This window comes from Phodopus roborovskii, unplaced genomic scaffold, assembly GCF_943737965.1.
Source record: "Phodopus roborovskii unplaced genomic scaffold, PHOROB, whole genome shotgun sequence".
NCBI lineage: Eukaryota > Metazoa > Chordata > Mammalia > Rodentia > Cricetidae > Phodopus > Phodopus roborovskii.
In genome coordinates this window covers 20,192,252-20,218,017 of record NW_026126460.1, presented here as the reverse complement: position 1 = coordinate 20,218,017, position 25,766 = coordinate 20,192,252, and the positions used below count along the sequence as shown (strand labels likewise).

Here is a 25,766-nt window from a genome sequence, read left to right as displayed (position 1 = left end):
GGGGCCAGGGCACCTTTACATGCTATATGGTCATAGCAGCTTTTCCTGAGAATCACATTTGGGTGATTTTCCTGAGAAGCACATCTGGGTGATGCATCTCTTAGCATATGCCCATTTTTTCTTCAGTTTCTTTTCAAATTAATTTTTATTATGGAGGGTTTTCCTCTCTAAAGACAGGGCTTCCTACAGGTAGCCCTGGCTGAACTAGAACTTAATTTGTAGATCAATTTACAGATTCACCAGCCTCTGCATCCTTAGTTCTGAGATTAGAGAGGTGTGTGTGACCATACCCAGTGGAGAATTTATTTTTTTAAAGATAGGATATCACTGGAAGGGCAGGCAGCTTCATACTTTCGGCGGTCCTCCTGCCCTAGACTCCCATGTCCTGCATCACTGTGCCCACCAGAATTTAAAGCAGCTAAAAACAGTGAGAAGCCATGATTGGTGACAAAGGCCTAAGATTCCAGCTTCTGAGAAAGCTGAGGCAGGAGGATTGCAAGTTCAAGGTCTATGTGGCTTATAAGTGAGTTCACGGTCATTCTGGGAAATTTAGTGAGATCATATCTCAGAATAACACAAACACAGAAACAAACTGAGCTCATCTTGGCTGTCAACTCAACACACCTGGTAAGAAGGAACCTCAATCGAGGAACTGTCTCCATGTGATGCCTATCCTGAGGGCATGTCTGAGGGGCATTTTCTTGATTGCTAATTGACGAAGCCCACTGTGGGCGGTGTCATTTCTAGGCAGGAGGGCTTGGACTGTATATGCTAGGTAGCTGACTTTTCTGAGCTATGATCTTTTGGAGCTAGCCAGTGAGCAGAATTCTTTCCTTGGTTTCTACTCTTGCTCCTAGCCAGGTTCCTGCCCTGATGTCCTTTTCTTCCCCAGGTTGCTTTTAGTCACGGTGTTTTTGTTTTTTTTGTTTTGTTTAACAGGAAAAGCAGGGAAGAAACTGAACATGTTTCCATATACCCATCACCCAGATTCAGTGCCTCACCTGTAGCCAACAGAAAGATCAAAATGATTTTCAAACTTTTTATCTATGGATCTCAATAACATTCATTTTACAGGCTATCCTCTCCCTACTCCCCCAGTGGCTTTAATTAAAAGTTAACTAAGCCAGACAAAATCCAGCCTGGAGAGGGGAGGCAGGTATGCAGTCCCACCCCTAGCTGAGGAGTTATTGGTGACTGATAGCAGCGGAGAGGAAGAGACCTTTTCCTTTAAGAGTGTAGCTCCTGGTAGAACATCCATACTCCATTGGAAGGCTGTGCATCTAAGAGAATATGGGCAGCACAAATTGGACTTGATACGTTGGGGAAAAAAGAAAGAGGGAACAAAGCTGGCTGGGTAGGGAAGTGGGATGGACACAAATGATTAAAACACATTGTGTGAAATTCTCAAAGAACTAATAAAAAAAAAAAAACAAAGAGAAAAGCCTATTTAGTGTGAGTGTGCTCGAGTGTGTCCCATGTGCCACAATGCTCCTGTGTCGGTCAGAGGACAACAATTATTCATGAGTCAGTTCTCTTCTAGCATGTTTGGTCTAGATTTGGCAGCAAGCCCTTCACCTGCTGAGCCATCTTGGTGGCCCCTTGTAGCTTTTTAATATGAATCTCCTCCCAATATAATGTTCTGACAATGTTTGGATTGAAGGGGGGAAATTACATTTTACACTTAGATCCACACAGTAAACTTACAGTTAGTAAACTGGAAACAAAGTTACACTGTGCGGTATTCTCACTTTATTTAGTCTGTTTTATATATTTGTTAATTTTGGCTCGGATTCCCTAATTGATGTTAGACACAGCATCAGAAGCACTGAATTCATGTTCTTCCATCTGTCTCTGCAAAGTTGTTGGAGCCTACTTCTTGTCAAGCATTGATAGCCAGAACACACCATCTAGTGGTCATGACTGGGATTTGACAGAGCCTTTCCCTTACCTAGATATTAGGGGTGTGGGGGGGAAGGGGGTTATTGTGGGAAAGAAAACAAAGTCATTAAAAAGTCCTAACTAGTACAGGGCTGGTGTAGGGGGCTCATGATTGTAATCCTAGCAATTGGGAGACAGAGGAGAAAGGAGAATGAAGAATTCAAGGCTGGTTTAAGGTGTAGTGTGTTCAAGGCCAGCCTGGGCTACATGAGACTGTCTTAAAAACTAAAACCTATTGGAACAGGTCTCTTTGGCTAGGTACCCTGGAGTGTGGTCAAAGATGAACTATAAAATATACCCTGGTTCCCAGAGCTGTTCTGTATGTAGCCACTAACCACTTATGACTACTGAGATTTGAAGTGTGTTTAGTGTAATCCAATTTTTGTTCTTTTTATCTAGTTACAGAACAAATGATTTTGTTGAGGGCCAAGGAAGAGGTGCTGGGACCATGGTATAGGTGCATGGCAGAGCACTTTGCCTAGCCTATGTGAGACCCTGGCTTCAGTCTCCAGCACTGGGGGGGGGGCGTGCTAAGATCAATACATCATTGATTCTGATGTGGTCACAGAACTGTCAGAGGCAGTCCCAAGAGCTGGGAGACGGTGATAGGAACTTGGGACACTTGGAACATAGTGCAGATCTGGCAAGGCTAGGCCTGTGGAAGCTACCCACCAGGCTGCGGGGAGAGGCAGGTGAATGTTAGCTCTTCTCAGGGAACAAATTTCTCAGATATGGGAAGAATGTTAGAGAGCTTCCTGACTGGGAGGGCTGAGGTGTGGGTGAAGCAGGAGGTGGAGGAAATCCATCCCTAGTGTAGGGCAGGGGATGGGGCTGTGGTGGGAAAACCAGATGTTGGACTCTCCAAATAGGCTAGATGGCTCAAGAGGCCAAAGTACAAGGTGGTATAAGAGTCCAGTGTGGTCCTGGCCCCTCTGAGAATCGTTGCCTGGACAAATTCATTATTGAAACAGCAGGCTGAGTTCAAGTTCATCTCTGAGTCACTGGGCTTCTGGCTCCAGACCTTTAACAATGGTGTTTTTAACTTTGCCCCAAGCACTGACAACTACTATTTTTAATTCTTAAAAACACGTTCTATTATTACCTTCCTTTGTACAGATAAAGCCACCAAGGCTCAGAGTAGTTAAGGACTATCTCCAAGGACCCACAGCCATGAGTGACTCTCCCTGGGGCCTCAGCTCACAGCTGGCTTCCAGGTCTGGAGGGAAATACCCTCCCGGTGGGATCTGTGCTTTTTTTTTTTTTTTTTTCTCAAGCACCGCAGATGATTTCAATGGTTAGAGGAGACAGACAGGGTGCCCTGGCCTGGATTGTGCCTCCTCAGATACCAAGTGGGTTCCAGCTTCCTCATTCCATAACTCACTTCCATTTCCAGTTAGGTCTAAGTTACAACCCCACAGGACTGTTGTATAAATGAAATCACCCAAGGCTTCCAGTAGCCCGAGGTGGGAAAAGCAGTAGGTAAGATCCATTTGCAGGTGAAGGGGAGCCAGGCCTAACAGCCCTGCAGGCCAAGCCTGGGAAGGATGCTCCCCCTGGTAGAAACCTTTCCAGTCTTCCCAGTCCCTGTTCTCCCTCCTCCCTCTTTCCTTTTTTTCTTCCCCCTTCCCCCAGACAGGGTTTCTCTGTGCACTGGAACTTGCTTTGTAGATGAGTTGGCCTCAAACTCAGAGATCAGCCTCTGCCAGGATTTTAAAAAGAAACAAAAACTGTGAAGTGAAAATCAGCCTACTTGAGAAAGACTCTCAATGTCCCCTCCATACACACACCCCTCCTCCTCCCCCCTCCCCGTCCTCCTCCGGTACTGTTGATGCTTGTGGGCCTCCCCACCCCACCCACGAGCTGCAGGACATTCCTGGTCCTCCAGGTGTGGGTCAGAGCCAGGCAGGGGAGAGGAGTGGACTTTGTTTCTAGTCCAGGGAAGTAGATGTAAATACCAATAATCTCACAGGGCTGGAAAACTCCGTGAAAGCTGCCTAGGCAATCACAAAACTATGGAAGGAATTTTGGAGCCCGAGGCCAGACTGGAGGGGGCAGAGCAACAGGGAAAGTTGTGGACCCACCCTGCCATTTCTTATTCCTTCCTTTCAGGTTCCCCGGATGCCACCCTCCCCATCAACCTTTTGACTTCATCCCATTCAGGAAATAAATTTCAGCCTGTTATCTTTCACCCTCCACCCCTTCCTGACTTGAATTTCTGTTTCAGTAGGATTGTAGGATTGCCAGGGAAATGACAGACACAGGGTGAGTTTGAATTCCAGATAAACAATGAATACTGTTTTTAGGGTAAGTATTACAAAATGTTGCCTGGGACAATGGGGGGCATACTTACACAAAACAGGCTTATTCATCATTTTTGAGTCTTTGTTTTTTGTTTTGTTTGATATAGTTTGCTAGGTAGCCCAGTCTATGCTTGAACTGGCTATATATTATAGAATGACCTTGAACTCCTGGACTTTTTTTTGCCTCTTATCTGCTGAGATTACAGATATGATACGGGTCACCAACCTAGCTCTCCACCAAAGACTTTTAACCAGAATCTTTAAAGCTTACAGCTTTGCCCCAGGGCACGGTGAAAGCCCCACAAGTTTCCTTCTGTAGCTGAGGCTAATATATATGCATTATATATAGCATTTAAATATACACACATACATGTATGTATATGTCAGGCAGGCTCTCTCTGTAGCCTTGGCTGTCCTGAAATTTTCTATGTAGATCAGACTGGCCTTGAACTCATAGAAATCCACCTTCCCCTGCCTCCCAAGTGCTGGGATTCAAGATGCTGCCTGCCAAACCTTGCAGGCTGCAAAACTCACATAGGATCCTATCCCTGTAGCAAAGGAAAGACCAAAACTGAGCAACAGAGCTGTGCTTTTTCTGCTGAGTTCTTTTTAGGGGAGGAGAGTGCCTAAAAAGAGGTCTCCAGGTAGTGGGAACTTGGAGTACACTGAAAGGTTGGGGTTGTCAGTGGAGCTAGCCCAGTCCTCCAGGGCAATTTCCATCTAAATTAAACCTTGCTATACAAATAAATATTCTTACTGCCTGTGTGTGTGTTCATCAAATGTATTTTATTTTATTGTGTGTAGTATACGCAAGGTATGTTGGGGTGGGGTGCACTTACCTCAGGGTTAATGTTCATGTCTTCCTCTATTACTACACACACACACACACACACTTCTTTTGGAGAGTGGTGTCATTATTTTGGCTTGTCCCCATATAACCAGCCATGCAGTTACAGGCATGCAGTACCACAGCTGGCTTTCATCTGGGTGCTGCTTGTTCTAAACTTAGATCTCAGGCCCGGGCAGGGAGCACTTTACTGACCAAGCCCCCTGATGTGTTTTTAAAGTTGACTCCAGCAGCGGGAAGACAGTGCTTGCTATATAAGCTTGCTATATAAGCTATATTAATCCCAGTGCTGGGGAGGTGGAGATAGGGCCTTTGCACTAGCTGACTATGCAGCCTAACCTATCTAACAAATTCTTGCCTAAATGTTGGCTCTAGGTGAGGATGGGGTGTGCCTGAATAGAAATGCCTGGTGCTGGGTGTCAGGAGCTGCTCTTGAGCAGCCTCTACCTGACTCAGTTTCTAGCTGTGCTTTCTCATTGTAATCCTTGTCCTTTCAAAACGTCAAAGTGAGTCTGATGTGGTGACACACATGCCTGTAATCACAGCACTCAGCACCCGGAAGGCAGGAGGACTGTGAGCCTTTGAAGCCAGTGGAGATGGCAAGCAGTCACCCATACACATGCACACAAAATAAAGAAACGTAATTAAAAGCAACTTAAAAGGAAGTTGAGTCCGGTGGTGGTGGTGGCACACACCTTTAATCCCAGCACTCAGGAGGCAGGGGCAGGTGGGTCTCTGAGTTTCAGGCCAGCCTTGTCTACAGAGTGAGTTCTAGGACAGCCAGGACTACATAGTGAGGTCATGTCACAAATAAATAAGTAAATACATAAATAAAAAGGAAAGTGTCAACAAGCAACTGTAAAAAACACTTAGAGGCGACGCTGATCTGCAGTTATTAGCATGAGATAACTACTTCAAACATAGGTGCTTTCCTACCCAGCAATCTTTGTGCTATCAGGAAATGGACTTTGGAATCACACAAACCCAGGTAGCTGCTCCATATAAAATGGAATACTACTGAACTTTTTTTTTTCTTCTTTGTTCCGTTTGAGATAGCGTCTTGCCATATAGCTCTGGCTGGCCCAGTACTTGCTAAGTAGACAAGGCTGGCTCAGACTCACAAAGATCCACCTGCCTCTGCCTCCTGAATGTTGGAATTAAAGGCATACACGACCATAGCTGGCCAACTGAACTTAAAACAAAATATAAAAAAAACTCTTGGAATTGCATTGATTAACTGATTGATTTAATATGTGTGTGTTGTCATAGGACAACTTGCAGAGTCTGTTTTCTCTTTCTTATAAATGGGTTCAGGGGATAGATCTCTGGTAGTCAGGCTTGGTGGCAAGTGCCATCTTGCCAACCCCCTTGGTTTGTTTTGTTTTTCTTAGAGACTGAGTCTTACCTTGAGGTCTGGACTGACCTCAGACTCAAACTCTGATTCTCCTTCTCAACACTCAAATTTAAATAGTGCCTTCTGAGTGCAGGGATTTTAGGTGCTGTGTGTTACTCAGCCTGGCTTTTGCTGCATTTTTTTCTTTGATTGTTAAGGGATGGGACAACAGGAGCTAAATCCCCAATCTAGCAATATCAAAATGTAACTGCCATGTGGGATTAAACTTCACACTATTAATCCAGAAATGATGGCGCACACCTTTGATCCTAGCACTTGGGAGGCAGAGGCAGGTGGGACTCTGTGAGTTCTAGGACAGCCTGGTCTACAGAGTGAGTTCCAGGACAGGCAGAAATGTTGTACAGAGAAACCCTGTCTTGAAAAACCAAAACAACAACAATTAAAAAAAAAAAAAAAAATTTCACAGCTTTTTGAAGCACGGCCATGTACCACATAATGAGGTCAAATGGGCCCATGAAGATGGTTCCTTTTTTAAGGTGGGGTGTCTGTAGCCCAGGCTGGCCTCAGACTTGCTATGTAGCTGAGATAATCCTGACCCTTCCTCATCTCCTGCATGAACTTTCCTAGGGAGAAATCCCATGCTCCCTAGCACTTAGGAGCAGGCTGGTTAGCTGACCAGAACTAAAGTGACTATTCAGAGGTTGGAATGTTGCAGCCCAGAGCCTAATTATGATTTCTCTTGTTTTATCTTCAGTCCCATAAATGGCCATCCCTTGCTTATCTCTGTGTCTGATCTGACATTCAGTGGCTAATAGATAAAACCTTCCTATCAACCCAAAGGCTGAGTGTCATTAGGAAGGCTCTGAGGCCTATAGCTGAGATGTCTACATTTTGCTGGTTTTCCCCAATGCATTTGAAAAGTGCCTTAATTTAGGACTTATTTTGGAGTATAAAAACTCCATCACGCTTGTGTGGTTGTGCATACTGTTAATCCCAACAATCAAGAGGCAGAGGCAGGCAGGCCTATGTTAGTTCTAGAGTAGCCTGGTCTACATATTGCATTCCAAGCCTACCAGAGTTACATGGTGAGACCCTCAGAACAAAAACCAAAGCCCCCAAAAAGCTTCATCAAATTGTTACCATGTTGGAACACAGAATGGAATTTTGGATACCCTAAATCTGTGTTCCCTGACCATGGTCACACATTTGGCTCCTTAACCCTTTGAGGTAAGTTATTTTAGTGTCGACATTCCCCAAATATCTGGTATCACAGGCTTACCCCACTCCACACTGTTTATGCAGTGCATGGGGTGGGACCCAGGGCTTCTTGCATCCTGAACTGAAGATTATTTTTACTTCCCAGTGACACATAGTGGTCTGTTAGTGTAAATACCCCACGAGGATTGCACAATACGGAAATTCCCTAACCTGAAGTGTCTCTGTCATTAAATGACATGACTGATTCCAAGCAGAGCTTCTGAGTCTCATGGCTGTGTATTTGAAGTTTTAAACTTGAAAAGGAATTTAACTTACAAACAGAATTGTCAGATAATTATCACAGATTTTTATGATAAAAAATGATCATGTAGGACGAAATTGATGTAAACACAGCACAGCCATGTGATACAATAATTGTGCATCACTGAAACTATTCTTTGTTGTTGCTTGTTTTTGCTGTGCTGGGGATGAGACCCAACTGATCTCTCACACAGGTCAGAGACCTACCTACCAGTGAGCTATGCTTCTAGTCCTGAAGTTGTGCTGAAGGCCAGGTAGTGACAAAAAACAAAACAAAAAACAAATAAAACACACACACACACAATTGCAACACTCGAGCTGAGGCAGGGTGACAAAGCGCTGGAAACCAGCTTGAGGTAGTTAGCGAGATCGCCCTTTCCCCCAGAAGTTAAAAAAAAAAAAAAAAGCGGGGGGGGGGGGAGATGAAAAGCAATAAACACAAATTTTAAGAAGACGAGACTCCCTCTAAAGGCCCTAGCGCTAAGCCCTGGTACATTGGCGCTAGCAACGCCGCATAACTCGCGCTTCCTCCTGGGGTGGGGTCTGAAATTGGTGGAAAGAAGTTGTTTTCTTCCAGTAAGTTAGGGTTTTGTCGACGTCCTAGAGCTGGCGTTGCTTCCTGTAAATGGGAATCACCCACTCCTGGCTGGTGGTTGGGGTCAGGGGCGGACCCCAGGGCTTCCTCCGGCCTCGGGCAGGCGGCTCCTCCCCGCTGGGCGGCCGAGAGAGGCGGGGCGGGGCACCGAGTCCCAACGCAGCCCGGCCCAGCCCAGTTCTCGCAGCCACCTGGGCCCAGGCGGATCTCACGGTCCCGAGCCAAGCAAGGCAAGTCAGGGGGCTGCGGCAGGCGGAGTTGGGGACCCGGGGCGGCGGGGACAGGAAGAGGACTGGGGTGGCGCTGTGCCAAGGCGCCCAAACTTTTCTGGCACCGGCGGCCGGCCGGTCCGCTCCGGTCGTGAGCCGGAGCCAGAGTGGGGCTCTTTGGTCCCGTCCCTTTCCCTGTGCGCCTGGGTAGGGCATATGGCCCGGGCATGTGGCGCAGTCGCGTGCGGTGCGCACCAGCATCTTGCGGGGTGCCCCTCTCGGTGGCTGAGAGGCCTGTCTGTCGCAGGGCGTGTCCCCCGTTTCGTGGCCCCAGAGTGTCTGAGTGAGATGGGGTTTATCATTGCCCTCAGCCGGGAAGAGGGAGGGAGGGAGGGAGGGGGCCAGCCCGGCCTGGCACCCACCTGGAGCTGCTCTTGTGTATCCTGGCGTCACCAAGCTGGGCACAGATAGGTGCCCAGGATCTAAGTCACCTGGGGGTGGGGGTGGGGGTGGGTGGGAGGAGGGAGCCCTAGCACAGTGATTAGGGTGGAAGCCAGTGGGCCAAGCCTTAGGTGGAGAGGTTGAGTCCATTCCTAGCATAACCTGTCCTGCCTCCCCAGCCCCTACCACCTTGTTCTGTGGTTCAGGAGCCACCAGGAAGTACCTTCAAACAGTTTCACTCAGTCCGGTGTAGCCTTGAACTTGTTTTAAACTTGTTGCAATACTCCTCCTGCCTCAGATTCTTAAGTGCTGGAGTAGTACAAGTGAAAGCTGTTATGCCTGACTCTCATGACCTCTTTAGGTCTGAGTAAAAATAAAAACAAAATAAGGAAACGGGAAAAGGGAAATCGGGTCGGGAGGACTGGGAATGAGCCAGAACAAGAGAGGGAAGGAAGGCTCTCTCCCAGGTGGAGCCTGGACTCTCTTCACCAGGTCCTGTTCTTGGGGGCTCCTTCCCCTGCCACTCGCTGCCCTGTGGCCTGTGCGGGTCAACCTGAGTACCCTCAACACAGGATAAATGGGGAAGGCTGTCGTGGAAGGTCTGTCGGGTGTCTGGTTCTCTGGGACTCTGAAATATTTATCTCAGTGCTGAGCTTTGGTTTCAGAGCTGGTTTCTGTGGCCTGGCCAGGGGTGGCAGGGCAAGCCAGGTACTTTTCAGGACTGCTCTGTCTGCCATAAAAGAAGCCGTCATACTTCCTCTCCCCCTCACTTGCATGTTCTCCTTACCTCTGCAGTCACGGGGACCTGGTCTTGGTTCATAGTTTCAAGGGAAGTGAGATCAGTGCTTCGAGGGCCCTGCTTTCCTGTCTGACTGCAGGGCTGCTCTTGTAAAACTGGGCAGATCAGAGGGGTAATGACAGGTTAGTTGGCAAGCAATAGGAGAAGCTCATGTCATGGGCTAGGCTAATAGGCCCTTTGGCTCAGCCTCCTCCTTAAGAAGGGAGGAACCTCAGGTAGGAGCCATCTACAGCATGGCACGTCTAACCCCAAGACCATGGGGTGGGGGTTTAAAACAGAGAAGCACCAGGAGTGAATGTGTGGTGGTGTAGGCCTTTCATGCCGGAGGCTGAGGCAAGAGTGGTGGGCTCAAGACTAGCCTAAGCTACAGGGGAAGACCCTGCCTCACAAAACACAACAGTACCAGCGCTGGGGCATGGGGCCGTCTGCTTAGAAGACTAAGACAAAAGGAGGGCCGCAAGCCAGACTGCAGATCTGGAGCCAGCCTGGGCTCCAGAGCAAGACTTTGTCTCAACAAGCCACAGTGAGGGGACAGGGGACATACATTATCTTCAGAGTGCCTTCAGTTCTTCCAGCCCTGGCCTGAGATTTGCTTGGAAGTAGGAATAAGGTGCACAAGTCTGCAGGCCTACGTGTCTCAGGCTTAATACATCGGTTAGGGAGGAAGGTAAGAGCTTCTTATGTAGAGTGACTGGCGCACTTCCTATGACATGAGTGATGTTTAGGGGTGCCCCTTTCCTGGTTCCATGCCATGCCTCCTCCATGCCATGAAAAAAATCCCACCAGGGAGGCTCCAGGAGCAGCTGGGAGGAAGGGTAGGGGAAGACCCTCCAGAGGATCCTAGCACTCAGGTGATTTCCTGAGAATGGGTCCGCTCCCCACAGATTCTTCTTGTGGCCTTAGTCTTGAACTTGGGATCTTCCTGCTTCTGCCAACCCAGTGCTAGGATTACAGGTGTACACTACCACGGTCTACTCATATGTGGTGCTTTAAAAAGTTTTATTTACTTATTTGTGTGTGAAAGTGAGTGCATGCATGTGGAGGTCAGAGGACTCTGGGACTTGGTCCTCTCCTTTCACCGTGGGGTTCTCGGGCTCCAACTCAGGTTGTCAGGCCTTTTCCCGCCGCTGATCCACCCAGACCTTCTGCCTCATTCTTAGTGCAACTGTGCTCAGAAGGCTGGTGGGAGCACGGGGCTTTAACAGATGGGTAAGGGACAGAGGTTTTTCTTAGGGTTGGTCTCTGTGTAATAACCAGCTGGCCTGGGTCAGCATCATACAGGCTGTCAAGAGTGAGGGCCTTATGGGAACACCTTAGGAGACAGACTTAATGGCCACCCTCTTGCCTAGAACATGCTGTGAGCCTCTGTATATGTCTTACACATTACTAGAGGCACCCAGTATGTAGACGCCATTCTGCTCTGAAGCGTTCTGTTCCGGTAGCCTGATTATACAGAATCAAACTGGCAGGACTGGAGTGGATTTTGATCTTTCTGCCCAGGATATACCCACCTAACAGATATAAAAGTGGAGTTTGGAAGTAGGAAGTGACCTACCCAATTCATGCACTGGAGTCAGTGTCAACGTAAGGATAGGAATTAGGTCCCTGCTCCTACCCTGGAGACTTGGGCAAAGATGGGAAAAGGAGTCCGTATCCACTGTGCTCTCAGTTCTGCCCTCTTTACCACCTCACCCTTAGTCCTGTGCTGCCCCCGCCAGGTGAGGGTGCCTCAGGGTTCTCCCCTGCCAGTTCAGATCATTTCTGCTGTTTGCCTTCCTTGGGCTTTTAAATTCTAATACCACCACCAACAACAACACACCCACCCACCCCCACACACACACCAGCTCCCTCCCCACCCCAAGTTTCAACTTCTTTTTTTTTTGAGAAAGTTTCTTGCTATATAGTCCTAGCTGATGTGGTACTCATTGTGTAGCTCGGGCTGGCTTTGAACTTGAAGCAATCCTGCTTTAGCTTCCTAAGTGCTGCCATTACAGGTGTGTACCACCATTCCTGGCTCTCATATTTACCATTTTTATTGGCAGAGTGATCTTTTGTGAGCACCAGAGGTACCTTGGTTGTCTTTGGCTTGGGTGCTTAGTAAGTACTGACCTTACCACTCTTAGGTGGCTATCTTCCTTCCCCATTCCTCTGTGATTTTCCACTGTGGTCTGTCTAATAGTCCCATTCTTCTGCTTATCTCCCCTCCTAACCTGGAGATGGGAGAGGCAAACACAAATGGGGTAGGTAGGACCTTTGTGTCAGAGATGGCAGCAGCCCTGTTGATAGCGTCCTCTTTTATGATTTTTTTTTTTTTTTTTTTCCTTCTTGAGACAGGGTCTCGCTATATATGTCTGGCTGTCCTGGATCTCACTCTGTAGATCAGGCTGGCCTTGAACTCCCAGAGATTTGCCTGCCTCTGCCTCCTAAGTGCTGGGATTAAAGACCTGGGCCACCATGCCTGGCCCTCTTTTCCGACATATGTGCCCAGGTCACTCTGACTGGTGATGTGTAGCTGGGATCATTGAAATTACAACCCCATGACATAATTCTGTCCTGAGAGATAAGGGTGAAGGAGGACAAGCTGCGGGACTGGGCCTTCCCATACTAGATAAGACTCAGCCTTCTGTTTCTGTGGATCCAGAGAGAGGGACTCTAGAGGTGGGATCTGGGAGGTGGCCTGGAGCCTGGGAGGAAAGCAGAGGATTGGGCAGAAAATCATGAGGGAACTGGGGAATAGGTGGCTTGTTGTGACACCCATGGCTCTCCTGCTGGGACAGGCTGGGAAGGCAAGTTCTAAATTACTTAAAGAAATTATTATTACTATTATTTCCTGAGATAGGGATTCACTACCATTTCCTGACTGACCTGGAACTTGCTATGTAGACCAGACTGGCCTTGAACTCAGAAATCAGCCTGCCTCTGCTAGAATTAAAGGCAGGAAGCCCCATACCTGGCCCAGATGTTCCAAATTCTTAGCCAAGAGGACCTGTCATGGGCTGGAGCTCTAAAGCTTCCTGAGTCCAGCTGAAATGTCAATGTTTGAACCCCCTCTACTTTACCTCTTGGTGTCTAGGCCAGACCATCCTTAAAGTATGAAGCTGACTCTGGGATCCTTTTCCCCAGAATCCAGCCTCATGGCTGGCTTAGATGCTCTTGGTTGCTTCCTTTACTTCTCTGTCCTGGTGGCTATTTGTGGGAGTGGGAGGTGTTTTCTTGGGGAGAGCGGAGGGAAGACTCTAGGCATGGAGACCTGCCTGCGGGGGTGGGGCTTCCTGAGATGCTCACTGAGCAATTCTTTCCATTCTTGTCTGGGCATGAGTTCCTGGCAGTCAGGAGGGCCAGTTGCCTGGACCAGTCAGCTGCTCTTTTCTGTCCTTCCCTCCAATACACACCCTGTTTCTGTAACCCCAGTAGCTCAGCCTTTTCTCTACAGATTCCAGAGTCTTAACATTTCATATGGCCCAGGAGAGTCAGAGCTAGAGTCTGACCTCAGCAGGCCTGGTACAAAGTCGGTCCCCTGACACAAGGGGTTAGTGGGGAACACGCACCCAGATTCTACCTTGAAAGCCTTGACCACCAAAAATACTGCTGTGTGAGCCCAATACACGCTCCTGTGGCCACCATGAGTGAGTCAGAGAGAGGCTCTGGCACTTTCCTGAGATGGGATGGATTACCTGAGAGGTACAAGCTGAGACATGGAACTGCCAGCATGGGGCAAAGTCTGGATACTTGGATCACAAGCAGGTGTTTGCTCACAAAGAAGCTGGATGCCTCCCGAACTTAGGAGGACCGCTCACCATTCTCTGTAGCCCTGGGATGTTGTGAAGCTCTCACAGCCCCTGGCTGAGCCCAGAACCTGGTCATAGCTTCAGGCCTCATCTGTACTCTGCCTCCTCGGCTCTTTTCCATCCTTGTCCTGCCTCCTACCTATTGTTCTCCTCTAGTCCCCATGCCTCGGCCTGGCTAGAATGGCTGGCCACTTCCAGACTATTTTTACATCTGTTAGATGGGGAAATCCACTTAAGTCCTGCCAGTTTGATTCTGTATAGTCAGGCTAACAGAACAGAAAACTTCAGAGCAAAATGACATACCTAGGAATCCACATACTGGTAGATGCCAGCTCAGACCTCAGCCCTAGTGGAGGTCCTGGTGGTAGGAGCTGGGGCCTGCACAGAAGCCAAGTCAGGGGTTCTGGGTTCCGGAGGTTCTTGCTGGTCTGATAGGTGTTGCCCTTGCCATGACTCTGGATAGTGTGGCAAAGGTTGGCAACTTCCTGGCTGGTACTAATACAAGGGGTTTACTCTCCTGAACCCCAGGTCAGACAGCCAGGATTGTATTATGGCCTAGGATCAGCTTGTTGTAAGTGGGTGGGTGTCCTCTAGATTCTGACATTTTGAGCCCCCCCCCCCCCCCCCCGGTGCTGATGAGTGGGACTCATTGCGGGGAGGCTGAATGGTTAGGCATCCGTTTCTGTGTAAGCCTGCTCTTATCACTGCTGGAGGATCTGAGACCAAAGCTATGGTGGATGAGGGTTGGGATAGACAGACTATCCAAATAAGGAACTCAAACAGAACAGCAGAGTTGGTCTTGGGGGTCAGGCCTTGACTTCATCATACCCAGTGAGGTACCCTGGCCAAGCCTCTCCGCTTTGCTGAGCCTCCAGGGTCTTTGGAATGACAATGCTCACCTGCTGTGCTACTCTAAAGAGCTGGCGAAATCACAGCTGAAAACAGCCAGAGTGTGCCCTAGGTTTGGCTGGGCGTGTTTTTCTTTCCAACTGTCACTGGTGTTGAACCAGTTTCCAGGTGAGGACACTGATGCATAGCAACATCCCTGGTTCAGAAGGGCAGGTGGCTAAGGACTCAGACAATTGTACTGGGACCAGGCAGGTCCACTGGCAAATTCCTCTTGACCACACACATGACATGACAGGGCCAGGGAGGACAGGAGGGGGGCCCATGAGTAAGCAGCTGAGCCACTCTAGACCCTGGAGCCCCATCCCTGGCAGTGAGTCACTTCACCCCAGATCACTGCAGTCGCTCACTCAGGGAAGTGGGAGGGGCAGCTGTCTGTCCAGCAAAGGGCAAGCCCTGAATAGTCCTTTTCCCAGGGTCAGAGATTGCTCCCAGAGCTGCCACTGAGCCCTGAGGTCACTGAACCGTCCCATTTCCCTTACACCTTGTGAAGGGCCAGGTCATTGTGACATCATTGCTTGGTGGCACTGTTGAGACTGACAATAGGGCCTTTCCTGGCAGTGCCTGTGGACTGTTCAGCCATCAGCCTGCACCACCACCCCAGTGGTGGCTGTCAGATAGAACAGGGTTGTTGCGATGAGTGCCATAATGAAATGACAGGCACATCTACACCGAAGGTAACCCGCTTCGTACTCTTCCTTCTACTAGAATGCCACCCCTTCTGTGGAGTCGGAAGGGGACACTGGAAGGGGAGGGAGTAGCGTTTAGGGGAGTTAGTCTTTAGCTTACTGCTGCTTTTATCCTACTTGGGATTATTCTGACCTTCCGTAGCCCCAGACCTCTCCAAGCCAGTTCAATGGCTGGGTCTTAAACTCATTCTCCACTGTTGGTACCTATTCCGCCAGGTGCCCTGCCCTGCTCACTGCCTGCCTCCTATGCTTCCCTGACTGGCTTACACTCACTGTCAAGAAGGGCTTTCGTCTCTCTGGCTTGACACATTCTTGCTCTGGGGAGATGAAGAACAGCTTTCTTCAATGTGACCAGCTCAGAGACCGGGCCTGTCACTTGATACTGACCGCTTTCTCTTGTGAATAACTCCTGTTGTCCTGAGAGATGATGTGACAGCCCTCTATCTGATCTCTGGGCTGCACTGGGTACCCTGAAAACAGAAGCCAGGACTCTTGTGCTTCCAGCATCAGCTCTGAGGGTGCTGCTGGCCTGGGTTTGGGGGGCTTCCCTGTAAGGCAGGGGGTAATTCTGTCACAGGGTATACACAGGAAGGGGTGGTTCTGAGGGAAATTAGGACACTTCTTCCTTAGCTTGTCTGTGTCCTCATCTCTACCATCTCAGAGGCCCCACAGGCTGTGAAGAACTTGGCAGAGGAGGCCTAGAGAGTGCAGCGTAACACAAAGGACATATACCACGACCCCAAAGTGCTCCTTCTGTTCAGGCTGTGCTCCTAAGCAGGGTGTCTAGGACAATGGGAGCTGCTTCACTCTGCTAGGCCTGGAGGGTCACTGGAAGTGACCTGGAATGCCCCTCTCCCTGACTGGAGCTCCCAGCAAGCTGCAGGACTCTCGTGTCAGAGGCACGCCATCCTGTGCCCTCCCTCCTCACATGGCTTTCCTTGACCCTGCCACTGCCGCAGCATCAAGGAAACTCTGGGGTAATGTCTACTCCCAGGCAAGGCCAGAGAAGGGAGCAGCAGGTACAGGGTGACACATGTCTCTGGTGGGACCCGAATGTCCTGTCCCCTGCCTGCCCTGCCCCTCCCCTGCCTGCCCCGCCCCTCCCTCGGGGCCTGGCACAGTGGCAGGCTTGTTTTCCTCCTCCTCTTTCCTGCTCAGATTCTAGCCTGGCTCCACCCTGTGTCTGGCTCTCAAGCTTGCTGCTCTGGCCAGCTGCTATGGGAGCTGGGCTGACCCTTCCAGAGGGTCCCAGCTGGCCAGCCCTGTGACTCACCAGGAAGCTCGGCCAGGGCCTTCCAGTTTCTTCCCTGGTTCGCTGTCAAGCCACTGTTGCAAGGTTTCCTTAGAGAACGAACGGGGACTTCCTGGGTGGAGGACCAGGAGTTCTGCGGTTGTGATGCTGGGCATCTGACTAATCCCTGCTCCTACTCTGCTGTGGCCAGAGAGTGAGCGGGACAGGGAAGGGGAGGCCCCAGATAAAGGCTGCTGTAAGAGTATAAAAGCCAAGGGCTGGCCTGTCGGGGTGGTGGCCCGTGGGCAGTGAGTGGCATGTCTGAGCTAGAGACACAGCCTGTAAGGGAGCAAGGATGGAACGAGCAGCCAAGAACTCATGACTGCTTCCTTGTTTCCTATTGCAGGTCCCAGCATCTGGGGTTTTCCCTCAGTCCTTGAGTGGTCATGTCCAATCCCACTGCCCCACCTCCCTATGAGGATCGCAACCCTCTGTATCCTGGCCCTCCACCTCCTGGGGGCTACGGGCAGCCATCTGTCCTGCCAGGTGGATACCCTGCCTACCCTGCTTACCCCCAACCTGGTTACGGTCACCCTGCAGGCTACCCACAGCCTATGCCTCCCATCCATCCAATGCCCATGAGCTACGGTGAGTCCTGGAAGGTGGCTGGGGTGGCTGGGATGAGATAGACCTGGGGCCCAAGGAGGCCTTTAATTCCCTTCCTCCTACCATACCCTTTGATACCCTTTTCCTCTTCCTGTCCCAGCTTCCCCTTAGCTTCCCATTTCCCCCCCCAGCTACTTGCTGACCTATGTATTCAATAAGGAGACTGAAGTCATAAGACATATGTCAGAACTTAGACTCGGAAAAGGTAGCTGGGTGAATTAATGGCTTCTAAGTGTTTGCCTAAGGAACCATTTCTGTTTCTCAACAAGGCTGTCGCCACTGTGTGTGGGTGTCATGTCTTCCTTAGGAACCCTAAGCACTTTTTTTTTTTTTTAATATCCTAGGGCTGACATCTCCATCCTTTATATACAGTCTGATTTTTGCCAACAGCCAAAATGTTGGTCAGTGAAGGTGAGGTTAGACTATAGTAAGCCTCCTTTCTGGGGGGTGGATTTTGCATTTCTTTTTGGTATGGGAGACTGAATTCAAGGTCATTATATGCTGAGTATGTGCTCTGCCTATGAGGTGCACCCCAACTCCTTCTGAGTAGACGTTGGAAGCAGTTCCCCAAGAGGCATCCGTGGAATGTTAGTGGCTTGCAGTAGCCTCAGTGTCCCAGAGCCAGAGCCAGTGTGTGTGGCCAGTTCCTATGTGGACACGTGTTCTGAGGCAGACCTTAAGTTGTCACTTACAGGTGACAGCTGCATGTGCATTGTGAAGCCTGCTGTAGACCACAGACCTTGCCCTCCTATACCCACTGTCTGTGTACTTCTCCCCTCCTTTTCTCTGGCCCTCTATCCCCAAGGCTACTGCTCTGCCAGCCAGCTCTACTCCCTAGATGCCAGCTGCTTCCCTAGATGGTGATGCCACCATCTTCCCCCAGTGATGGGGGCTGGGCACAGAGCCTGCAGCAGATGCCTGGTGCTCTTTCTCACCTAAGCCCAGTTGGGGTCACTCTGAGGGTGCCTAGACAATTCTAGCTTGACAAAGGAGTCGGAGTTACAAATGTATCTTCTGGACAGAGTTACCTGAGCCTTTGTCTGAGACAGGGTCAGGGGTGCTTTGAGATACAGGCTACCTGTCCTAGGTCCCCAGTCATTTGATGTGATCTATGTCTGGTCCCAGGCCATGACTATGGTGGGGAGGAGAGAGCCATAAGTGACAACTTTGGTCCTGGAGAATGGGATGACCGCAAAGTCCGACATACCTTCATCCGAAAGGTGAGATATGGGCTGGGGCTTGGGGGAGGCCTAGGCACAGGTGCACATTCCCATGTAAATGCCTTAGTTGCCTGCCTCCTTGTAGTTCTGTACCCTCCTCAGAGGCCCCCCCCACCCCCTCACCCCCGCTTTGCCTTGACATTGTTTGGGGATGATGGACTCGACCCGGGAAAACTTCCCCTCCCACTGTTAGACAGCAAGCAGCAGGGAGCGGAAATGAACATCCCTTCTTCCAACCCTTGTCACAGAGAACTGCTCATAATACAGGAACAGGCAGGAAAGACGAGAGCAGTAAACTGAACATAAGCTGGGTACTGGATAGGAGGAAAGGGGCCACGAAGTAGCTGCAGGAGGCACTGGAGTCATTTCTAGGGCTCAAGAAGTGTCTTTCAAATTAGTCATTCTTTATCTTTTCAAAATTGATTTTATTTTTAATTAAGGTGTGTGTGTATGTATGTATGTATGCATATGCATGCGAGTGCAGTACCCAAGGAGTCCAGAAGAGGGCATCAGAGCCTCTGGAGCTAGAGTTACAGGTAGTTGTGAGCTGCCTGATATGGTTGCTGGGAACTGAACTCAGGCAGGTCCATGAACAATATACACTCTTAATCACTGAGTCCTCTCCCCATCCAAAGCCCTCCAAACTAAAGAGACCCCTTGTACCACTAACAAGATGGGTGGGGTTGGTGGGTGGGGACAGGGGAGAGGCTAGTATGAGATGTGAACTATATCCCTGGCTGTCTGTTCTAGGTCTATTCCATCATTTCCGTCCAGCTGCTCATCACTGTGGCCATCATTGCTATCTTCACCTTTGTGTGAGTCTCCTTCTCCCAGCCTGTGTTACCTGCTGGGCTGCCCGTGTAAGGGTGGATCTCAGCTGGAGGCAGACAAAGCATCATATGACCCGTCTCTCGGCATCTTCTGTTTCATAGGGAACCAGTCAGTGAGTTCGTGAGGAAGAATGTGGCTGTGTACTACGTGTCCTAGTGAGTGCATGGTGTTGAGGTTGGGGTGGGAGGTGGGGCAGGAGGCAGCTGACCAGCTTTTGTTCAGGGCAGGGGTTAATATGCCCTAGGAGGGAGGCCTTCCCAGAAGCTGGTGCAGGTTCCAGGCAGCAGGGGCTGGGGATCACCTGAGGAGGAGGGACATCAGAGAATGCTAGAACAGAGTCAGACAGGGAAAGTGTGGTGGTGACATGTAGAGTTCATAGTTCTGCCCAGGCTCTCTTACCCAATGTCTATGATCACTACACATCCTTCTGGTTCAAACCCTGTCCCAGGCTTCTTGGTGCCCTGGCTTTCTACAAAGAAAGTAGCTTGTCAAGAAGCCTAGGCTGCTAAGTGCTGTCCATAGTGGGCTAGAAGCAGGCCCAGGGTGGTTCGGCCTATAGCCGTGTCCCATCTCTTCCCCCAGTGCTGTCTTCATCATCACCTACCTGACCCTTGCCTGCTGCCAGGGACCCAGGTGAGTGCTGGGGACCCAGACAAGAGGGTAGAAAGTGGGACAGGGACAAAGGATTCTAAGAGGCGAAGGGTGAGACTTATGAGGGATATGTGTGAGGAGGAGACAGTCAGTGGTTAGTGTGTGACACCTACCTAGCTAAGTGTCATTACAAGATACATTAAGAATCATACATACATGATATGCAGCATTGTGAGCATTTAACAAAGACAGAAGGGGAGGAGGCAGCAAAACGGCTCACTGAGTAAAGGTACCTTCTGTCATGCCTAACAATCAAAGTTTGAGGCCCAAGACACACATGGTAGAAGGAAAGAAATGATTCCCACAAGCTGCCCTCTGACCTCCACATGTGTCCTGGGGTGCATGCATACACACACAAGCAATACAAAATTAAAACTGTAACAGGGAAAGGCACGAATCCCTGTCAGGCCTGAGGAACTTCGTCAGTCACGCGGCCACGTGAGCGTTTTCCTGGCTCCACAGGCAGGTCTGTCCCAGGTTACCCTTGTGTAAACACTTGAGTACCCTCCCTAAGGAAAAGGCTTATTCCTCAGTTCCTTCTGCGGAAGGAACTGCTAAGATTGATAGGCCCAAGGCAGGTTAACCAGGGTCTCTCTCTCTCTCTCTCTCTCTCCCCCCAGACGTCGGTTCCCATGGAATATCATCCTGTTGGCTCTCTTTGTAAGTCTAAAAGGGGAATGGAAGGCCACTTGTGGAAAGATGTCCCTGGCTGTCTCTTCACCTTACCAGGCCCTGTTCTTGGTTTCCTGCATGGCTGTTCATCCAGCCCCAGCTCTGGCAGGGCCATGGTGGCCAGTGTTGGGGCTGGACCACAGAGCCTGACACTTGCTGTTCCTAACTGTTGGCCTTATTTCTCTCCTCCCCTCAGACTCTGGCTTTGGGCTTTATGACAGGCACCATTTCCAGGTATGCCCAGGGACATCCCTCCATATTCTTGGGAAGGGAGTGTTGGGAAGGGTTGGACGGACTGGGCACAATCCTGGACATAGGGACTCTACACTCATGGATTATGGTTCTATCCCATCTCAACTCTTTCTCTCTCCCAGTATGTACCAAACCAAAGCTGTTATCATAGCGATGATCATCACTGCTGTCGTTTCCATTTCAGTCACCATCTTCTGCTTTCAGACTAAGGTGAGGATGGGGAAGGCTCTTCCCGGACCACCCGGTCCTTTTATATACACAAACCTTTGGGTCTGGCACTTGGGCAGGCCTGGGAGGGCCCAGAACCTGGTAGGCCAGGGATTTCCCTAGCCTAATTTAATGTCTTGTTCTCATGTCTGTATCTGACAAATTGCTTCCTGTATATGTCCTTAGCATGTCACTGTCACTGCCATACCCCTAGGAGCAGCCTGAGACCCCCGACTGGGTGCAGGGTCAGTCTTCTGGGATGCGTAGGACGGCAGTCATCTGACAGTACCTCTTCCTCCCTTCTAGGTGGACTTCACCTCGTGTACAGGCCTCTTCTGTGTCCTGGGGATTGTGCTGATGGTGACTGGGATTGTTACTGGCATTGTGCTGTTATTCAATTACGTGAGTGTTCTGCCACGAAGGCAGGCAGTGAACCCAGCCACAGACTTCCTGTAGAGCAGGGTTAGGCTCTGGCTCCCACACTCCTCCATTGGCTAGTGCTGGCACCAACACAATACCATCCTTTTGGGTTAGGGTAGGCCTTTTGGCAGATGGTAAGGCACGGTAAGGCACTGGGTAGCACCACTGAATTCCTATAGGAAATAGTTAGCTGAGACCAGGTTCTTTGAGGCAAAGCTAAAGGACCAAGTCAGGCCTGGATATAAGGGGCCTGGATGCCTTCTCTGTTTCCAGTTAGCTGAGGGGACAGCACAGGACTAAAGGGGGGGGGGACCAGAATGAGAGGTGCTGCCTGCCCCACCATGGCTTGAACTAGCCTGTGCACAGGCACTTGGCAGCCGTGTTGAGCAGGGTGGCAGGCAGCTGCTGAAGGGCCTCTCTAAGCTGTGCCTAAGGTGGGCTGTAGGAGCCTTAGGGCCTGCTGGGCCTGCTCCTCCTGAGCTCGCTCTGCTGTTGCCTTGTTTTCAGGACCTATAACAGACACTCCTGTTCTTTGACTAGATTGGCTGAAAGGTGCTGGGACTGGTTTTACATGGATGTTGTGGTACAGCCTCTGCTCTCTGGCAAATAAATCAGTCTTAGTTTCTCCTAGGATCTAGAGGCAGGGTAGGGGACCCTGGAGAGGTAGCTCCCCTGATGTCCCTGTTCTGCTGCTGGAGTCCCAGGGTCAGTTTGAGGGCCTGCTTCTGTCATGCCTTGCTTGGCTTCCTAATGCTGTACTGTGCTATTTCACAGATTTACTGGCTCCACATGGTCTATGCTGCTGTGGGGGCCATCTGTTTCACCCTGGTAAGTTTGGTCCCTGTTCTGGGAGGGGAAGCTGAGAGAGTAGAGATGGAATTTAGGCAGCTTGGGAGGTAGGGAGGGGCCCTTTCCTATTTTCTTTCCTATTTGGAGGTTCTAGAAGTTTCTGGCATCCCTATTGTCTTTTGTTCACACTCCCTGCTGTGTGACAAGGGGGTATCAGCCTTCTCTGATAGAGAAGTGAACTGCTCAAGGGAAGAGACCATGTATGTACTACACTGCTCCTTAGTGATTCCATTAGCAAGCAGGATGGACAGCACAGCTCTCAGGACATTCTGCTGACCAGAGTTGAACTCTCAATGCCGAGCTCCTGGGCACTCATGTCTGATTTCCTTGCAGTTCCTGGCTTACGATACACAGCTGGTTCTGGGGAACCGGAAGCACACTATCAGCCCGGAGGACTACATCACAGGCGCCCTCCAGATCTACACTGACATAGTCTACATCTTCACCTTTGTGCTGCAGTTGATCGGGAGTCGAGACTGAGCCTTATCCCCTTCACTGGCCTGGGACTCATCCTTTTCTACTAGGCTGGGCCCTAAGTCCCTTCCCCCTCAAGTAAACTGCCCAGTGTCCTCTCTGTCCTGGGGATGGGAGGGCCTCTGGCTGTATTATGTGAGAACCAAGGGTGCTGACGTTATTGACAACTCTTGCCCTTGGTGGGCTTGGTAAGGACTAGACTAGGGTTGTATCGCCTCCCCTTTACCCACAGTGAACATGCACGGAAATTTTAGTGTGTGTTGGGAGGGGGGTGGAGTGGGGAGCCTGTGAACACAGGAGCTTCAAGGTGAAGAGGCTCCCGCCCGGCCTCGGCCATAGGCTTCTAGGATAGGGAGCTGGAGCTGTTTCCCTCCTGGATCCAATAAAGCCAGATGTCCCCAGCTCCAGTACTAATAGGCCACTTACCCTGTTAGAACTCTTTAGGCTTAGTGTCTCTTAGCTCTGGAAGCTAGGAGATCTTTGCCCTGCAGTCTCCCTGTTCCAACCCCATCCTCCAGTAACATGTACAGATTATTTATCTGGGTTAGGGGGAAGACAGTGAGCAAAGTTCATTCAGCATGGTGGGCTAAGAATGGCATCCACCTGGCTGGCACCCATCCTGCCTACCATATAGGCCGAAAGTGCTCAGCGCCTTCTGAGGCTTCTAAAGAGGGCCCTCCTACTTTCTCTGCTTAGACACTCAGAAGATGAGAGGTGGAGGTCAGCAAATAAGGTGGATTGTAGGATCCTGAGTGTGGCTGGGAAGTGGTCTAGGGAAGAGATGGGTGAGGACAGGGAAAGGCTTTGGGTTCCCTCTCTGGTCTAAGAAACACTGAAGCCCACTCTGGTACCTAGTGACCTTCTCTTCTAACACAAGTTCAGTCTGTTCTGAACTCCTGCTGGGAGGTTTTAGACTAGAACCCCTCTCCAAGCCAGCTCCTGCTTTCTGTATAATGCAAGCCCCTCCAGCTGGTACTAGGGTGGAGCCAGAAGCCAGTCTATCAGGTGGGGTGGGAAAGCTTATTATCCCAAGGACACAATTAGAGCTATTCTGTCCAGTACTTGATTCTGAATAGATCACAAAGGGACACAACTAGAAATGGAATAAAATTTTGTTGGCATTGAGACCCTGAGTAGCTGTGGCGTTCTTAATTTTAACTGTTGGGTGGTGGCGTTAGCCAAAGTGTCTACTTCCTTTTCAATCCAGGCTGAGTCTCCCGCCTGCTGTGCGGAACCAAGCAAATTTCCTTGGAACAATTCTCGGTGATGGGCGAGAGACAGGCTGCTGAAATGTCAAAAGCTGGCTGGGGAAGGGAACTCCAATCTGCACTTTGTGTCATGAACCCTCCGTAAACCCTCCCTAGCTTTCACTTCCCTGAAGCTGTGTCTTATGTAACTTTTTTCAGCTAGGAAAAGGGATAGACCACGGGATTAGAATTTCTCTTGAAAACTAGTTTCTCTTACAAATGAGGAAAATGAGTTCCAGAGAGGCTGACATATTTGGATGCTTTTTTTCATCCGTGCCCTGAATGCTGCCTTTGATTTTTTTTTTTTTTGAGACAAGAGCTTTTATTATGTTGCCCTGGCTTTATTGGAACCCTGGCCTCAAACTCAGAGATCCACCTGCCTCTGCTTCCTGAGTGCTGAGATTAAAGATGTCCATGCCTGACTGGTTTTAACTGGCTTAAGGCTACATGGGAGCCTTCCTGACCAGTGGCTCTTAAGACTTAGTTGCACTTAAGTCTGTGGTTCATCATCCAGCTGGGAACACAGATCTTCTGTGAGGGAACAGGGATGAGCAGCCAGCCCCACTCTGCCCTTCCCCTCCCACCGTGCTTACAAATTCAGCCCTGCTTCCTTTCCATGCCAGTACTAATAACTTTATTTGCCTTTGGCTGGTTCCTCTGTGCGGAAGGGGTGGGTGCTTGCGGCATCTTGAGCATCATGCTCCCTCTGGTGGGCCTCAGGGGAAGTGACCACAATAGCCACACAGGACTCAGTCAACACTCTAGTGCAAGGTTGCAGTGATCATCACTCAGTTCTGTACCCCAGACCCAACTTCAGGGCACTGGGCTTGCTGGGAGGAAGCCCTGAACCTCTGGCTCTCATACTCGCCCGTGTTGGACACCCGCATGTTCTGCCGAGCCTTCATCTGCTTCAAACGATCCTTGTCCACTTCCTGCTTGGTGAGGACGAAGAAGAGGATACCACAAGGGAAGCCGATGGCCCTAGGGATGGGGAGATGTGCACCGGGTTTGGGCAGGGACTGGGACTGAGCAAGAGGAGCTGGAAGAATCAGTCCAGCTTTGTCAAATGTACAAATGCTATTGTGATACCTCTGTGTCTACCTGTCCTTTGTGCCGGCTGCTCGAGGGACCCCACAGATCTGATTCTGCTGTTGCCTGCGAAGACACTGTAACAGCTTTCTATTATACCCTGGCCAACTCCAAACTCTAGGCATGGCAGGCACTAAAGGCCCAGTGTGGTCCTGCCTACCTCTTCATTCCTCTCGTTAGGCTGATAGTCATGGGCTCCTGCTGAATGCTCATGTGCCACAGTGATAGCCCTCTGTGAGTTAGCAAGGGTCCCCTCTGTCTAAACTGCCTCACATCCCTTCCCAAACCCCTTTTTCTTTTTGGTGCTGCGGATTGAACTTAGGGCTTCAAGAATGTTAAACATGTGCTTAACCACTAAAGTATATCAACCAACAGTCTACTTAATCTGAGCAACTACTACTCAAAGAGGATCCTGGTAGGGGTCCAAGAGCATGAAGTCACAACCTGGTGAGAATCCTAGCTGGGAGTCCCAGTTCCCTCCTTGATGAGAAGGAGGAAGTACAATGTTTACCTCAGAAAGCTTAAAATGTTATATGACAAAGTACTGTCACACCTCAGGCACTTTGCTGGAAA

At 50.0% G+C, this 25,766-nt stretch overlaps 2 protein-coding genes across 3 annotated transcripts in view; one reads left to right on the top strand and one right to left on the bottom strand.

Annotated features, from left to right (window-relative positions):
- The window catches only part of Pnkd (PNKD metallo-beta-lactamase domain containing), a 63,537-nt gene that overhangs the window by 36,338 nt on the left and 1,433 nt on the right, over positions 1 to 25,766 (bottom strand). The gene's annotated exons all lie outside the window — the stretch shown is intronic.
- On the top strand, positions 17,004 to 23,990 carry Tmbim1 (transmembrane BAX inhibitor motif containing 1). The gene is made up of 11 exons (XM_051190459.1): positions 17,004 to 17,263; positions 18,407 to 18,501; positions 19,252 to 19,316; positions 19,434 to 19,487; positions 19,915 to 19,965; positions 20,604 to 20,643; positions 20,852 to 20,889; positions 21,030 to 21,117; positions 21,421 to 21,516; positions 22,309 to 22,362; positions 22,717 to 23,990. Exons 1-11 carry the CDS (start codon positions 17,062 to 17,064, stop codon positions 22,861 to 22,863), a joined length of 930 nt encoding a protein of 309 aa, XP_051046416.1. The 5' UTR covers positions 17,004 to 17,061; the 3' UTR covers positions 22,864 to 23,990.